The sequence below is a fragment of the Tyto alba genome, unplaced genomic scaffold (assembly GCF_018691265.1).
Source record: "Tyto alba isolate M040663 unplaced genomic scaffold, T.alba_DEE_v4.0 Super-Scaffold_40, whole genome shotgun sequence".
Taxonomy (NCBI): Eukaryota; Metazoa; Chordata; class Aves; order Strigiformes; family Tytonidae; genus Tyto; species Tyto alba.
The window spans coordinates 46,914,395-46,930,917 of NW_024881316.1; the positions used below are offsets into that span (position 1 = coordinate 46,914,395).

Below are 16,523 nucleotides of genomic sequence, written 5' to 3' on the forward strand. Positions count from 1 at the left end.
CCTGGAGGACATTAAGGGGAGCAGGCAGGGCCCTTCGCTTAGTAAAAATAGGGCGCAAACAGCGATTTTTGTTTTAGAGATCAAATGAAACAAACCCTGGATCCTTCAGCTTGTAGGATCTGGCCCGGCCCCTTCAGCATCCCCACATCCCCACGGATCCCTCGCAGCAAATCCCGTCCGGTGGCCGTGGGGGAGAGGGCACGCGGGAGCGAGGAAGCGCCGCTCCAGCCCGTTCGAGGGAACTGAGCCGTCTCAAACCTGCTGTTGAAAGCACAAAGAGTTTCCCTTCAGCCAAATCCAGCACAGGAAGCACAGTCCCTGGGTTCTCATTAAGCAGTTGTTCATATTAGGCAAGTCCCGATTAGCCATGTTTACCCTCCACAACCCCCCCCCCTCCGTGTTATTGTTTGGCCTTAGAGTGATGGGCACAGAGATGCAGCCTGGGCCAAGCCATTTACACAACAGTAAAGACACCAAAAAGGGATTTACAACAAATCAAAACTGTTTAATTAGCGGGGAAAAAAATGTCCAAAGTCTCAGCTTGGAAAAACCAATCAAATAATAACAACCCCGCAGCAAGTCCTTATGTTTTTTGTAATGTCCAAGTATTGTGCGTCAATATTTTTGGAAGTGAAAATACAGTTTTCTAGGAAAATCTTTCCTGGGTTAATTTGGGGCGGGGGGGAGGGCGTTGTATCACCTTGGAGCTGGAGAGAATGTTTTTCACTGAGCAAAACTGACCCCAAAATCTGGCACCCACGGGCAGGGCTCAGAAATTGGGCTGTAGAGGGAGGTGGGAAATGGTGCTACTGGGAGGCAAGATCCCAGCAGAGCTGGGGCAGGGCTGCCACCAAACCCGCTTTATTTTATTTCGCCTTGAAAGAGTGATGAGTGACCCACTAAAAATGTCCCCACAAGCCATGGGGACAGTGCCAGCAGGCCGGACAGTCACGTTCCCAAGCCCAGGCGCTCGCCCTGGTATTATTTCATTTATTAGGGACGTAGCCTCCGTTCCTGCCTGTTCACTCCTTTTTCCAGATCACCGGTGAGCGGCACAGCCAGTTCTCCTCGGGAGCCCGCGGGTCACTCCCTGCATTGTCAAAAATTCCCCGTCGATTCCTGCTCACCCCTCCCTTGCTGCCCTTTTGCAGCCCACGGGAGCTCCTCTCACCGGTGGCACTGAGCTCTCCTGAGCTGGGGCACGAGCCTCCACCCCGCTAAAGTGCTGGAGAGATTTTCCTCAAAAAAAAAAAACCCAAAACAAACAAAAAAGGTTCATAGGAGGCAAATGAGCAAAAATTTTCTATTCCAGAGCAGGCGAGAGCACAGGACAACCTGTGTATCCCCCCCTCCAGACCTTCTGTGGGTGGCTGAAAGCCAGATGTTGGCGATGAGCATCCCTCAAGACTGGGCAGATCCTAAGGTCTAGCTCAGGATAACGTATCTCATCCAAAAAGAACTTAATGGGAAATGCTGAAGAAGGAGCAGAGGGTCTGGCTGAGTTTCCTCAAGCGTTTGGGACAGTTGGAGGAAACATCAGCTGGTTCCCCTGAGCAGCTGGTTCGTTGCTGCTTTTCCCCAGCTGTCGTTTCTCCCGCAGCTTCATGTCTTGGGTTTGGGCTGGCCCAGCACCGCGTCGCTCCACGAAGAGCAGTGACCCGGGCTTTGGGGGACCTCCGCGCTCCGTGGGTTGCTGTGAAGGCAGAGGAGGGCGGGGAGCGACCATGTCACCCTGTGCCCAGGCACATGGGTACACCGCCGAATATATCGGGACGCAGCGCTGTGGTGGTGGTGACAGCCGGAGCTGGTTCTACCAAACCAGCAGGTTCCTGTGCCGCATCCAACGCGGGTCAGTGGCAGCTGCACCTTCGGACCTGAAGTCACCACGGGATCTTTGCAGACGGTTATGACTCCTCCCAACCCTGAACACTACCTTGGTGAGACCCTGGCAGGGGCTTCCGAACTTGCCTCATGGCCCAGTGATGCCTGGGGGGAGGTGGAAGGAGACTCCCACAGCCAATGTCATGTTCCCCCAGGCACTTGCTGTGCACAATATCGGCCACCTCCAGTACCCCAGAGCCCCCCGTTTTGCTCCCACTGGCTCCCATTTGCGATGTCACAGCAGCATCAGTCCCGCGGATCCTTCTCCTCCTGTAACCCTGGCGCTGGATGGACATACGGTGTCTGGAAAAAGGCATCCGCTTTTGAGGCCTTGAGCAGCATCTCCCTCTGGTGGCTGAGGAACAAGGAGCTATGGGGAGAAACACCTCCCCAGCGTGACTTCTTCCATCTGGCAGCGTTGGGAAAAATCTGGATGTGCGCCAGGTCATTGGGGTGACATCTTGAGTGTCCCCCCCTGCCCCAGAGATGGGAAGGATAGGGAGGGGTATCTGGAGCTGTGGTTTGCAGCTGGATAGCCCTCCTACTCCAAACAGGGCTTTAGGCTTACCTAAATTTAAAGAATTTCTACAGGTGGAGACCTGTGGTTCAGTGCTGGGATTGTACCCAGCACATAGGACTGGGACCTTGGGTGCAATGGGACTCTCACGCAGGCTGGAAGTCTTTAAGGGCAAATAACCCACATTATTTCACCCGATTGCACATTGCTCCCAAGGACAAGGTGAAGGGAAGCACAGCAAGATCTCACCAGTGACCATCTCCCATCATCGGGGAGCAAAGCCATGGGAATATGGCCCCCAACACCTACACCCCCATCCTTACCCCAGCCATCGTGCCCACTCCAGTGCCGTCCCCAGAGTACCCCCCTCTCTCCTCGCTGCTCCTCAACCCATCCGGGATTTCCACAGCCACCTCCTCTGTGGTCAGAGGTGTCAGCTCATGGTGCATCTCCAGGCCCTCTGTGCATCGTGGATGTGCTCTGAGAAATCAAAGTCCTCAGGTATGCCCGACTCCTGCGCCCAAAAGTATTCTGTACTTCCTTAAAACTGTCAGTTTAGCCGATTTTCTGACTGTCCCAGGGAATAGTTTCACAACGGCTGCTCAGTGCAGTCAGACCTTTACCATCTACAGTCAGCCCATGCCACTACAGAGCTTGCACGAAGCTGTAGGAAATAGCCCTCCTTACCATTTCATGACTCTTACCAATTTTTGCAGTTACAGCTAAACCAGACCCATGAATGTTCAGGACAGCCCCTGGTATACCCAAGTTTAGTTAGCACAAAGCCTATCATCCGCTGTAAACAGCAGCAGCCCTGTATTTATTGGGTGAAAAGCAAATAAATCGCTCACAAGTGCATCAAGGACGGTATAAATCCTTCTGTGTCTCAAGGCCCTGCTCCAGGACAGAACAGCAAACCCTCAATGCATTTGCTTTTCCTGCCTGATCTCGCCTTGTGATAACCAGCGCAGGTTTGAGGGCAGCCCGTATTTTGGGTAGTCGTCACTAAACATTTGATTTTTGTAGTCAGTGCAAATGACTACGGGCATGTAGGACTGCAACCATAAAGTGTAAAGCCAAGGCCAACACTGCCGTGCCTTGAGTAGAGCATCCGAGGAGAGATTCCCACCAAGCTCAATGCCATGCACTTGGGTTGGTGGCTTGTTTTCCAACCTGCCAGACCTCAGATGTTAGGGTTGGATGCTCTTACTACCCACAGCAAATGCTCAAAATCTACCCCCAAATATTACCAGTCTACTAAAGGGAAGGCTCTGGGTTAGGAAGAGAATGATCCTGCTGAGGGAGACTTTCTCGTCCTAGACTTGGTCCTGGTTTGGGGATGGGGTGAGAAGGCACCACTGCCTGGTTCAGCACCGCTCACCCTGCTCTGGGTGAGGTGGTGGGGGACAGGGGCAGCCGTCACCAGCCACCCCTCAGTGAACCCACTCTGGCAAGAGGGGGTGGGACAGGAATGACACAACCAACTCTTCCTCCCCGCATCTGCTGCCTGGCACAGAAATTTGGCCACTAAAGGGCTGCGTCCCCATCCCAAAGGGGTCCAGCTTGCCACCTGTGCTCCTCTTGAGCTGTTACTTGCCAGCAGCAACCAAATTCCCCAACCCATTGCTTATCTGCATGCCACATCGAAGTGCCCAGGTCCCACTGACTGACGTGGCCCCGGCTAGAAAGATGCTGGATGCAGATCCTTCTTCAAAATCCTGACAGGCACACCCTGGGGCTGCAGGAGAAAACGTAGGGAAGAGAGAAAGATGTGGAGTCCCCTGCCCGTTCATATCCGTGTCTTATCTTAGAACACCCTCCAGCTGGAGTAAAGGAAAAACCCTGCTCAATTAAATAAACAACTTGATTGGGGGCGGGTAGAATCGGAATGGGTAGAAAATCTAAGAAAACAGGAAAATGGAATTGCAAAGGAGAGGAGAGGAGGTGGGGTCACATGCAGGCAGGAAGCTGCACAGCGGTTTGCTCGCAAAGCAGCAGGAGATCGAGGTCCAACATCCCCTACAGCAGGGTCCAGAGAGGACTTCTCCACGCTTAGGTGCACCCCGCCAACACGAGGCACAGACACAGCAAAGTCTGGTTTTGCCTTTTAAAGAATCATTATATATTATCAAAGGTAGAAAACCAAACTCGATCGAAATTTCCACGGTGCCACGGCGGCTCTGCTGCCTTCTGTGTGATGCACACAGTGAGAAGGACTCTTCCAAAGCCGCTGCAACTGCCTCCTCCCTGCAGAGCACAGCCGCAGCACGGCAGCACTTCAAAACAGGGACCAGCTAGGTTTTCACTGCTCAGATCAGCTTGAAGAATCATCTGGCCGGGTCAATCCCGAGCAGCCAAGGCTATATGGAAGCTTGTTTTAATAATTCATCACATGCCTGGCCTTCCTGCGGCAACACTAGACCTCAATCAACATGTCAAGCCATGTCCTGGGCACAAACCCCTGTCTAGCCAGCCTGGCTGGAAGCATTACGATTTCCGAGGCCACTGTATTGAGGTTTTAGTTCCTGATATAAATAAACCATGCCTGAAATGGGGATTTCATGGTGGCAAGAGTATGCAGATCTGTTTAGAAATTTGGCTGGAGGCTAAATTTAGGAGGGAGCATCCAGTCAGATCTGGAGTATCTGCAGCTGGGTGGAAGGGGGCAAGGTACAATCTGGGCAGAAAAGGCCACCTGAGGAACCGAGGCAGTGGGCAAGCAAGCAGGACATGGCTTTTGTCTACAATTCAGAGTCCCGAGGTTGTGCTCTGCTGTATGAAGAGGATCTGTGATCCTATGTGGTCCCAGCAAATGGAGCTGGTAAATCTCTCAAGATGAACCCGGTGAGGGAAAAATAAATCAAGCACTGCTGAGACTTTAGGGCTTATTCTGCCCAGCAGGAAGGGCATCGGAGAGTAAAACTCATTATTTTTCTGGTTTAGGCACTCGTTTCTCCTGAGAAGGCTCCTACTTTGCAGCCCCTGGAGACAGCAGCCAGATCTCCGTGCTGGGACTTGTATAGGCACTTGTTAAAGGACACACTTGAAGACATGATCACAAATATACCAAAGGCAGCATACTCCAGCTGCCTAGGAGGACTATTACATAAATAAGTTTAATATATACTTAAACCTGGACTTTTAAGGCTTTTTAAGACCTCTGAAGGTCTCCAAAACTGCAAGTAGAAGATGCACTGGGAGGGAAGGTGATGTCCTTGAGATGGAGGACCACATCTTCCCAGCAGCAGGGGCACCATGGGGATAGTCTTCATGTCCAGCATTAACATCCCACCACCTCCTGCCGTACCCTATCGATGAGGCAGTCACCCCGATGCTGACCCAAAGTGACGGTGCAGCGATTTCAGGGTCACTCCAGCAACCCAGACAGGTCTGTCCCCTCTCCTGCCTCCCCCAGTCCTCGTTGTGGGCATTTAGAGTCAGCCTTGGGGGTGGAGGTGAAGCACGGCGGCCTCAGCTTGCTCCTCACGACAGCCTCTTGTGCGTCACAAGGATGGCTGTCCCGAAGGTGATGCCACCCCACGAGGGCACCCTCCAGCCCCACGGGCTCCGGGGCCTCTTTAGGGGGACCCATCACCCCACAGCCACCTATGCTGCTGAAGGAAGAGCTGCTCCGCAGATGCTTGTGGGCACAAGCGCCCGGGATTGGGCTGATGCTTGCCATCTCCAGGGATAAATCCCCTCCTCCTCCTCCTCCCGGGCTGCCTGGAGGAGTCTGGGCTTTGCTGTCCCTTTGCACCAGGGCCATGGACGTAGCTGTGGCTGTCCCCGTGTCGGGGGTGATGCCTCCTGCGCTCATGCTAAAATACACAGAGGAGCCCTCGGCTGGATCTGGGGAGAAGCTGCCGAAAAAGGATACGGCCAGGTGAAACCCAGGCTCCTGCCCTCCTCCGTCCTCCCGTGCCTTTCTCTCGGCACCAGCGCTGGGTTTGCTGCCTCCTCCATTCCCCACCACCTGCCATTTCTCATCAGTCCGACCAGATTCAACACCCCAAGGACCAATTTCCCTCGTGGGGAGGGAAAGGTTTGCCTCAGGCTCAACACTGATGGGTTTCCCCATCATCCATCCTCCGGGGTAAACCTCTCCCACACCACCATCTCCGAAAGCTGCGTTGATCATGGACATATCTCCTGTCTTCAAGGCCAGCTTTACCAGCAGCCAGTGGTGATGGTTTATCCAGCTCTCCTCCGAACACCCTCTGAACTGCAGGAGTGATGAGCCGTTCCCATTTTTGGGATCCATCGTGGTCCCTTCCCCTACCAAGAACTCTCCCTCTCCTGAAATTCCCAAACTCTGCCCTGCTTGGGAGCCCTGTCCAGCAACCTCGTCATCACCAGCAGCTGCAGCACCGCAGGTTGTCTCCAAGAAGCCCTGCCAGATCTCTGTGGACTTGGGATGGAGCAGGCTATAATAAACCACCAGAGCCACAGCACCTGAAAAGGAGCAGAAAGGTGTCAAGGGACAAGTCCCAGCAGCATTTCGGCAAGGTGTGGGGGAGAGACCAGACCTCGCTGCCAGCTCCGGATCAACAGACCCTTTGCAGAGATGCTGCCGTGCATGAGGTGTCCAAGCAGCATGTCTTTCAAGCATTTTTAGAGATGAAAGAATCCCACTCGAGCAGTTTTCAGTAAAGGGAGTGCTGAGCACACTCTCAAGACCAAATTTAATCTGGCTTGATTTGCAGACTGATGGGTGCACAGCGCTGGGAAAAAATGAGCCTGGTGGTGACCTCACCCCGCAAACAGCAGCTCCTGTCCTTGCTCAGTGCCAGTTTTGCAAATAGAGGTGCTCGTGGGTTGTTTGCCAGCATCGTACAACCTCTCCCCTCCTTCAGCTGAGTTGTGCATTACAGCTTTAGGGAATTTGGCCCAGTTTGGGGTTGTTCAACCTGAAGAAGAGAAGGCTCTGGGGATACCTTATAGTCACCTCCCAGGGCTTAAAGGGGGGACAGGAAAGGTGGGGAGGGACTCTGGATCAGGGGGTGGGGGGGTAGGAGGAGGGGTGACAGTTTTAAACTGCCAGAGGGGAGATTTAGATGAGATCTAAGGCAGAAATTCTTCCCTGTGCAGGGGGCGAGGCGCTGGCCCAGGGTGCCCAGAGCAGCTGTGGCTGCCCCCTCCCTGGAAGGGTTCAGGGCCAGGTTGGACGGGGCTGGGAGCCCCCTGGGCTGGGGGAAGGGGGCCCTGCCCGGGGCAGGGGGGTGGGACTAGATGATCTTTAAGGTCCCTTCCAACCCAAACCAGTCTGTGATTCTGTGACTGTATTAAATACACCAGATGGCCATAGCTGCTGCCTGCTTTATGTGCAGGGTATGGAGTAAGGCAGGGTATGGGCAAGGTACAGATGACCTTCTCCATCACATACCAAAAATCCTTCCCATGGACACAAAAAGCATTTTCATTTACCTAAGCAGCACTGGTCTTTGAAAAAAAAAAAAAACAGGGTGGGAGAAAGCTGCTCTAGTTCTGCATGGTCCCACACCGGCGTATTTCCAAAACATACCCAGTGATGGCTCATCAATCACAGGCCACCTTCATAAACCATCAGTATTAAGCTCAAATGAAAAGGTTTTCCTGCAGTGATCCCCTGTGTTATACCACTGCCTGCATTGATCACCAAGCACCAAGAGCACAGAAAACACAGATGTGCTTCAAAATTGCAGGTATTGTATTTGGCAGTGGTACCTGAACCTTTTGGCGACATCTCAATCATTTCTGGAAGCCTCTCGCTTCAAGGATGGGCTTTGAAGAAATGATGAAGAAATGAAACTCAAGGTGGATTTACATATTATCAAATACATTCAGACGCTAAAGCTGAAAGAAATAAAGGAAGCAGTCCAATGCAACTAAAATAACTGCTGATGCTCATTTACCTTCAAAACATGCAATCCAGGGTCTAAAAACCAGATCTTACCTATTACAGACCCCGACATGACAGCCCCGGTCATGCACAGGCTGTTCTTCAGCTCTGCCTGAAGGAACCGGGTGGCCAGCAGCAGCAGGAGAGTGTTCTCCATCAGCATTATCTGCAGAGCAAAGGGAAAAGAGTTGTCACTTTTACCCTTCTGATGTCTTTAGCAGTGCTTCCAATGACAGAAAACACCCAGTTTCTAGATTTTGCTGATGTATTTTGCACCTAACTTATCGCTTAAAACATAAAAGTTGCTGATCTGAACTTTCTGCAAGGTCTCGACCTTTTTTTTACCGTGAAAAATAACTCTGGCAGAGCAGCACAGACGCTCTGGTGTTGTTAAGACATTGTACGGCTGCTGCTAAGAAAACAAAGCCAGTGCAGAAGGTGCATCCACCGTGGTGACCACGTGGCTTTGTCAGGGCAAGGGAAATGCTGGGTTTTTATCATGTGGTGATGTGAGAGATGAGAAAGGAGAGTCTGAAGCTATTGCTTCTTCCCAGCTGCTGCATCCATGCGGAATACCGAATATCCTGGGTACTTACTGCATAAAACACAGCCACCCTGTGCTTGGAGGGACCGGGACGGACATTAATGTAGCAGAAGATGTACACAGCTCCCACCAGGCAATTGAACAGCCTCCAGTGGCAAGGCTGGGCCATGATGTCGGTCTGCTGGGCCACCAGCCAGAAGGACATGAGCAGCCAGTGGACACCTGTAAGGAAAAGGGATGGAAAAGGCAAAGCCATCCCTGGGGAGGGGGGGAGGCTGCACGGCGCTCCAGTACCAGCAGCATCTCTGGGGCTGAGAGCAGGATGGGACACGGGGATGGTGATCCTGGGTCTTACCTGCCACAGCAAAAACCCAGAAGGAATACAGCCTGGCAAAGAGCACCAGAGCCAGGACCCGGGTCCCCAGCATCCCCGTCCTCCAGAGCAGCAGGCAGAGGATGGCTGTGGCCGGAGGGCAGAGGTGGCCGGGTTTCAGCAGGCAGGAGAAGCGGCTGTAGGAGACCAAAGCCCAGGCGAGGGAGAGCAGGGAGAGCCCCGCGCTGACACCTGCACGGGGACAGGGATAGTCAGATGCTCTGAAGGATGCCCGACTGTGTTGTGAGGACCCTATCTCAACGCTAAGGAGCTGCTGGTAGCACGGCGCCCTGATGCAAGCCAGGCACCCTGCTGTCCTGCCAACTGGAGCCTTTCAACCAATTCCGGCTGAATCTGGTCTCCTTCGCACGCCTGGCATCTCCCAGCTTAAATCCTCTGACGGCTCCTTGCCCCTGGCAGAGCTCTGCAGCGGCAGGGCAGGTCCATCTCTGGTCACTGAGATGAGACCAGGGACTGACACCGACTTAAGCTTGTGGCTCCACACCCCAGCTTCTTCCTTTGCACACCTGAAAATTCACCTTTTCTACAAAGCAGCCCCAAAACCCTACATGCTCTAAAAACCTCTAAGCCTAAAAACCCTCTGATTAGGGCTGGACCATCAAGAGGAGCACATGTTGGGCCCAAACCCAGCCAAGGCACTGTCTTGCCATGGAGCTCCCCTCTCCAGGACTATACCGGCCAGAAGCCGTGGGTAGCTCAGAGGCTTCTCCAGGTTCAGCCACAGATCTTTAAGCCACATTTGTCCCTGCTGCTTTGCCCTGGGGCTTTCCAGCCCCTTTGCAGCTTGCTCCTCCACCCAGAGCCTGCCCTGCTTCCCGCCCGGGGATGGGCAGGGGGTGCTCCCCCACCCAAATGCCATCGCCCCTCTGCAACTCGGCAGCGTCTTCCCGGCAGCTCCCCGCTCACCAGGGATGAAGCCCGCTGGCTCGACGGCCACGACGACGTAGGCCTGCAGCAGGAGGTGAGGCAGGGTCTGCAGCAGGGCTTCCAGGAGCCCCAGCACGCACGCGTCCCCGTGCTGCGTCAGCACCTCCCCGGCACAAGCACTGCCGCCCGTCTTTGCCGCCAACCGTAAGACATCCCAGTACCTGCAAGAGCCGCTGTGATGGGATGTCCACCCTGGTTTTGGGACCGCGCCTGGGTTTGGGGTTGGGGGACTGTTAGGACGGGCCATGGGGAGCATCTCTCACCGTTTCCAGAGGCCCAGTTGCAGGAGGTGGAGCCCCAGGAGCCAGCAGCCGGGCGGGCGGCCGTCTGCCCTGAACCAGAGGATGCTGAGGAGCTGAGCCGCGTAGCCTGGCACCACGCAGGCGACGGTCAGCCCCAACCAGCCCAGCTGCCCGCGGATAAAGTAGTGGATGACGGCGCAGAGCCCTGGAGAAAGGCAAAGAGGCACCGCCGAGGGATGCCACAGCCACGCACACCCGGCAACTGAAAGGTGCTACCCGCAGCGCGCCTCAAATTCATCTCCCAGCCGCCGAGCAGGGTTTGCAAGAAATTGTCTTGGTCTTATCTCGGGGCTGCCAGCTCCCGGTGGCTTGTCAGCTGTGGCACAGCCATCGCCACCGAGGGGCCTGGCCCAAGGGAGGGCTCTGATAAAAAGTGCTCAAAGGCTCATGCTCCAAAGAAGTAATAATAATAATAATAAATATATATATATATATATAAAAATTTTCAAATTAAAAAAGAAATGGCTGGGGTCTGCGGGGATGCAGAAAGTCCGAGCCCCAGGGGTAGAACCGCGCACCCCCGCCTCCGCGTGTGCGCAGCCCCGCGCAACACACACACACACACACACACACACACACGCACGCACACCCCCACCCGCGCATCCTGCGCGCTTACTCACGCGCCCCGCGCTCCGCCGCCAGCAACGCCAAGCAGAGCCCCGGGAAGGTCCCGCGCATCCTGCGCGCCCCTTCCGCGGCGGCTGCACCGCGGAGGAGGAGGAGGAGGAGGAGGAGGAGGAGGAGGAGGAGGAGGAGGAGGAGGAGGAGGAGGAGGAAGGAGCCGCCGGGGCCGGTCCCGCCCCGCCCCGGCCCCATCGAGCACCTCCTCAAGTGCCTCCCCCCCCCGCCCCACTTCTTTCCCGCCGAGCGATATGACGTCACGTTGCTTGCGTCACGCGGGCTCCTCGGCGTCTTGCGGCCACCCAGACCGGCGGTGGTTGCACCAGCCCGAGACCGTGGGGGTTATTGTGCATTCGCACAAGCGCCTCCCAATGTGCCCCCCCCCCCCCCCAAGCTGTGCGCTTGCACAAGCCCACCCCGATGTCCCCAGTGCCCCCCGAGTTACTGTGTATTTGCACCAGCCCACCCCGATGTCCCGCAACTTCTACACCTGCACAAGCCCACCCCAATGTCCCCCCCAAGTTGTGCATTTGCACAAGCCCACCCCAACGTCCCCCCCAGGTCGCTGTGCACTCAGAGAAGCCCACCCCGATGCCCACCCCCCCCCCCAAAGTTGTCGTGCAGGTGCACCAGCCCACCCCAATATCCCCCCAAGTTGTCCACTCGCACAATCCCACCCCGATGTCCCCGATGTCCCTCAAGTTGTCGTCCACTTGCACAAGCCCACCCCGATATCCCCTTGTGCGCTGCCCCAGGGATGTGCATCAGCTGCAGGGCTGAGCACTAGGTGGCAGCCAGGACATGATGTCAGAAATTAATTCAGCTGGTTTCCACCCCCACCCAAGAGACAAAACCTCTGTGAAATGCGATCCCAGCCGTTGGTGGTTGCAGGTACCCTTGTGCATGCAGAAACCCGTTCTATCTGCTTTTTTTTTTTTCCCCTGCTCTCCAGCCCTGCAGACTCCAACCCCTAAGAAGAACGTGCTTTTTAGAAAATAAAGCCTCGGCAAGTTGCTACAGGAAAGGCCACGAAGTGGTTTTTAATAAGGTCCAAATATCATCTAAGGTCTTGCCTTTGCTTTTGCAAAATCATGCAAGGAACCTCCCTAAGCTTTGCCCATCAGCTGGGCTGTCAGGATTTATGTGTGCTTGGGGGCTTTCACGCGCGTTTGAGGGCTTTCACTCATTTACTGTTGTTTTTTGAAATTTTAGTGAGTTTCTTTGCAACCTTGAGAACAAAGCCTGGACTCTGCTGCTTAACAGGAGCAACATTTCTCACCCATTCAGCTGAGTCCTGGGGTGGAAACTTTTGGAAATACAAAATCTTAGTTTCTAAGGCTCTCTACAGATCCCTATTACGTTACACCTATAACACCCCTCTTTGATATTTGCATGTGAGCGATGAACTAAATCTCCTGTGTGTGCTCAGGGCCGTGGATGTGCTGTTGGCCAGGAAGCCAAACTGCTCAGAGATGTCATTGCCCGATTGTCCCTCCTCAAGGGAGCATCACCAAGGTCTCTGCTCAGCCTCCAGCACTGTTTTTTACCAAAAATGTAAGAAATTTGCATCTTTGCAGCTTCAACTCCAGTGTTTGAATTTGGTGACCAATGGGTTAAAAAAGTCACAGGTGGAAGGGGTAGCCTACTTCTCCTCTTGTCTTGATGCCACCTTTGTAATCAGCAAAGTGTTTCATTAACTAACAATGCTGAGCTGTTGGGCCCAGCTCCAGAGAAACATTTTAATAAAGTTAGGGATGTAAACAGGGCTTGGAGCCAAGGGAAGCTCATTCTTGGTTGTCTCCGAGCCATGTCCTCCACAGTTTATAGTATAACAAATACCACAGCTGCCAAGTGGCCCGTTCCTAGAAAACCCAACTTTTTGCATGCAAAGCACAACTACTCCTCTAACGGGCACCAAAGCCTCTTCCCAAGCTGAGGGCAGGCTGCTGAAGAACCGTCTTCGCTTGCAAATCCAGCAGTGAGGAAGTTGTGAGGGTTCGTGCAGATGGAATGTGGCATGACCCTTCCTGTGACCCACAGAAGACATGTGAACCTCATCATCTCATCCCCCCCCCCCCCCCCCCCCCATCATCATCATTCCCGGGAAGGAGCCACTCCGAGGCACCTCAACTGTTTGGTTTTTTTTTTCAGTCTCAGAATGACTGATGACAAAATTGGTCCCTCCTCCTGCCCAAAGGCTTTGTTCCAAGCCAGGAATAAATTCCCATGCCACACGAAACATGCCATTACCACCCCAAAACTATGCCAAGCAAAGAAGCAGAAAGCCTTCCAGAAGATATTCCCAGAGCTAGCCACCCTCCCCAGTTTCACTGGCAACTCCCAGTTGCTCTGGCTGCCATCCAGCCACTGGTTTGGCTGCGCTTTTCTCTGCTGGATTCCAGCACCCAGGAGCCTCTCTTGCTAAAAAACCCCTCAGGTCTCCAACAGAGCTACATCCAGAGGATGGTGAAGTCACCTCTCCATATTTTATACAGAGAGCTTAGCAAATGAAGGTCCTCCAGCTCCTCCATTCACACCTGTTTCTCCAACCTTCGAAGGATTTTTGGGGTCTCTCTGCTGCACCTTCTCATATTTTAACCCCCTTGTGAAGTGGGAGCACAAGTAGTTGCAGGGAGCTGGTAGTTGTGCTGCTGGGGCTGCACATAGAGAGACGTAACATCTTGGTAGGGCTGATTCTGGATTCAGTGTCTGTGTGGCTTTAGGCAATCTTTTTTTTGGGGGGGGGAGTTCTAAAATGGGAACAAATATTCCTTTCTGTGCAGAATCTGGATTTCTGGAGGCAAAGATGCATCTTGCTGAGATTTGAGTGTGCAAATAGCTTGAAGTGAGCTGGGCCTCGCTCACATGGTCATTGCTCTGGCTAAATGGTTGCTGAAATATCTGCCTGTCCATGCTGCCTGTGGAGGAGACGGTGCTCTGGATCAGGACATGGGAGCCAGCAGGTGTTGGTGTTAAGAGGATCATTCCTTTCAGGGTGGGGACATGTTGTGGTATCTATCCACACAAGAGTTTGTAATTAAAGGTTACAGTGTGCATCCTTTAAATATATTATTTGGATTCCAAATGCAAATGATAAATTCCTGCAGATCGCATTCATCAAAGCATTATAAATACAGGTCAATTCCTTCCTCTTGCAGTGTCTCTTGGTCTCAGCAGCTTTGTGGTGGAGCCACACAATGTCAACCAAAGCCATGAAGATACTCTTATTGCTGCTTATTCTTCTCCCTGCGGTGTCCCAGGCTGCTGCAGGTAAGTGTAAATACAACCAACAGGCATTTTTGGTTTTGAGAAACAGGGAGCGATACTGAAAATGAGGAATGAGGTTGTGATACGTGTGCAGCTGATGTGATACTTGGCGTTGAATCTGCCTGCCAGGCACTGAGCAGTCAAACCCCAGCTAGCCATTTCTGTGCCGAGGGGAGAGAGCATCACAGTTTGCAGAACTCGGGAATGCTTTCAGATATTGCAGGTTGACAGTGGTCCCCGAGGTGCCACTTGTGCTATCTGCAGATCAAGCAGTTGCGAACATGGGGACAGGCTTTCTTCACACTTGAAAATCCAAAGAAAGATCCTCACTGACTCTTTTTTTTTTTTTTTTTTTTCAATTCCAGTGTCAGACACTGTGATGTGTCGGAAGATCAAGGGTGACTGTTCATTCCTGCTGTGTCCCTTGTTTAAGAGAGCCACCGGTACCTGTTACAATGGGCTGGCAAAGTGCTGCAGGCCCTTATGGTGACCCTCCTCAGTCCATGCAGAGGCTGGTAGCGTCGGTAGCAGTGGCAGCAGTAGCGTAGTTTCATCCTTCTTTACGTGGGTATGTGTTGGTTCTGGTGCTGTCTTTCCTCAGAGCTGGTGGAAGCTACTTTTGCGTGTGGCCGTGCATCTGCTCTTCTCCTGTGCATCCACACCTGTGGAATCAGTGTGGCACCTCCTCATCTGCTGGGCCCTGTCCCTCCACTGGCACCGGGGCAGGGTTGAACTGGTAGCCTGAAACCGGGCAGCTCCTCTCCTCTCCCTGCCAAAGGGTGGTTTGTGGTGGGAATCAGGCAGATTTCCTCCTCGGGTTGGGGGATAGTGTGGTGTGTCCCGTGTGATGCTGAGATACCACAGCAGACCTCACCCATCCCATATACTCTCATGCAGTAGCCACACATGGAGCACTAATGGCCTTGGTTGCCACCCTGCTGTCCCAAGGGGAGAGCACAAAGCTGATTTCCAACCCCTGAAGAAGTGTAGTAGGGAAGGGGCTCCCTATTACATCCCTGATGCTTCACCTCGGTCGTGCCCATGGAGGGGTGAGGTGTGGAGGGCTGGTGCTAAGCAAGGCTCAGATCTGACAGTGCAGCCCCCTGGGACCCTCCTCTTCCAGCTCTTGGACTTCTGCTTTGCCCTTTCCACCCCCCACATGCCAAAGGGGTGCGGGGCAGGGACACCACTGCTTTCTCTCCCCATGTCTCTCCCACCTTGTCCCTGCCTGTGATTTGTCTCTGCCTTCATCCTCACCAGCCAGGTTCTGTTCTGCATGGTGGGGCCCCAGCTCCTCTGGCCAGACCTTCTCTCTCCCCTGGGCCATTGAGTTGCTCCTGCCTATGTAATATTTAGAAATATCTTGGTTAATGTCTGTTAACTTGCCCATCCTCTCCATGCAGGATGGCTGTCTTTCCTGAATAGATGGCTAAATGTGAAACATAACCCTTATTTTCTCATCTTCCCTGTAGGACCCCTTTTCTCTTTCATAAGACTATTTATTTTCCATATGCCCTTATAATCATCTCAAGGGAAGGTCTTTCATCTTCCACTTTTCCCATCGTATATCCTCAGAAGATGCTGTCCTGGCTTGGTCATCTGTCCAGCTTCTCAGAGGACATCTGGCTGATTCAGACCCTGTTCCGGACAGGAGGTCTGGTCAACTCTCATTTGACCTCTATCGTGATACAGCAAGGGCTGGAAACTGAAGTCTTCAGGGATGTTCTGCTGTTCTTTTGTAGGCTCTGCAAAATATCTCGGCAGTCTGTGCTCTTTTTCTCTTCTCTAACACATATTCCCTGTGTCCAAAGAGACTGTGGATTTTGAATTGTTTGAGTTGTGTAAATACCTAATAAAGCATGAATAACAACACGATGCACTTTACACAATTTATTGGTGAGGAGTGTTTTGATCCCTCCAGTTTATGAGGTGTAGGGCCTAGGTCCTATAGATCGTATATCCCTCCACATCTCATCATCAGGCATCTCCAAAACCTGGGAAAGATTTTCTAGGTCATCTCCTACCTGAGCCCAAGTCAAGAGGATGTTTGATTAACCCCACAGACAGGGAGCTCAGATTTGTTCAGCCCAGGAAGATGGCTTAAAAAATCTTATCAGACATTTGTGCTGCATTTGGTGTAGCAGCTTCTTCAGGCACAGCTGGTCCTACAAGGGCACTGCAGCTGACATTAT

At 53.1% G+C, this 16,523-nt stretch overlaps 2 protein-coding genes across 2 annotated transcripts; one reads left to right on the plus strand and one right to left on the minus strand.

Annotated features, from left to right (window-relative positions):
- Window positions 1–3,195: 3,195 nt before the first annotated feature.
- On the minus strand, window positions 3,196–11,146 carry XKR5 (XK related 5). Its single transcript, XM_033004998.2, has 7 exons — window positions 11,064–11,146; window positions 10,405–10,588; window positions 10,121–10,302; window positions 9,176–9,385; window positions 8,873–9,042; window positions 8,331–8,442; window positions 3,196–6,850 (listed from the first exon to the last, which is right to left on the minus strand). Exons 1-7 carry the CDS (start codon window positions 11,119–11,121, stop codon window positions 5,766–5,768), a joined length of 2,001 nt encoding a protein of 666 aa, XP_032860889.2. The 5' UTR covers window positions 11,122–11,146; the 3' UTR covers window positions 3,196–5,765.
- Window positions 11,147–14,241: 3,095 nt separating this feature from the next.
- On the plus strand, window positions 14,242–16,203 carry DEFB1 (defensin beta 1). Its single transcript, XM_033005038.2, has 3 exons — window positions 14,242–14,334; window positions 14,697–14,899; window positions 15,907–16,203. Exons 1-2 carry the CDS (start codon window positions 14,262–14,264, stop codon window positions 14,819–14,821), a joined length of 198 nt encoding a protein of 65 aa, XP_032860929.1. The 5' UTR covers window positions 14,242–14,261; the 3' UTR covers window positions 14,822–14,899; window positions 15,907–16,203.
- The last annotated feature ends 320 nt before the right edge of the window (window positions 16,204–16,523 follow it).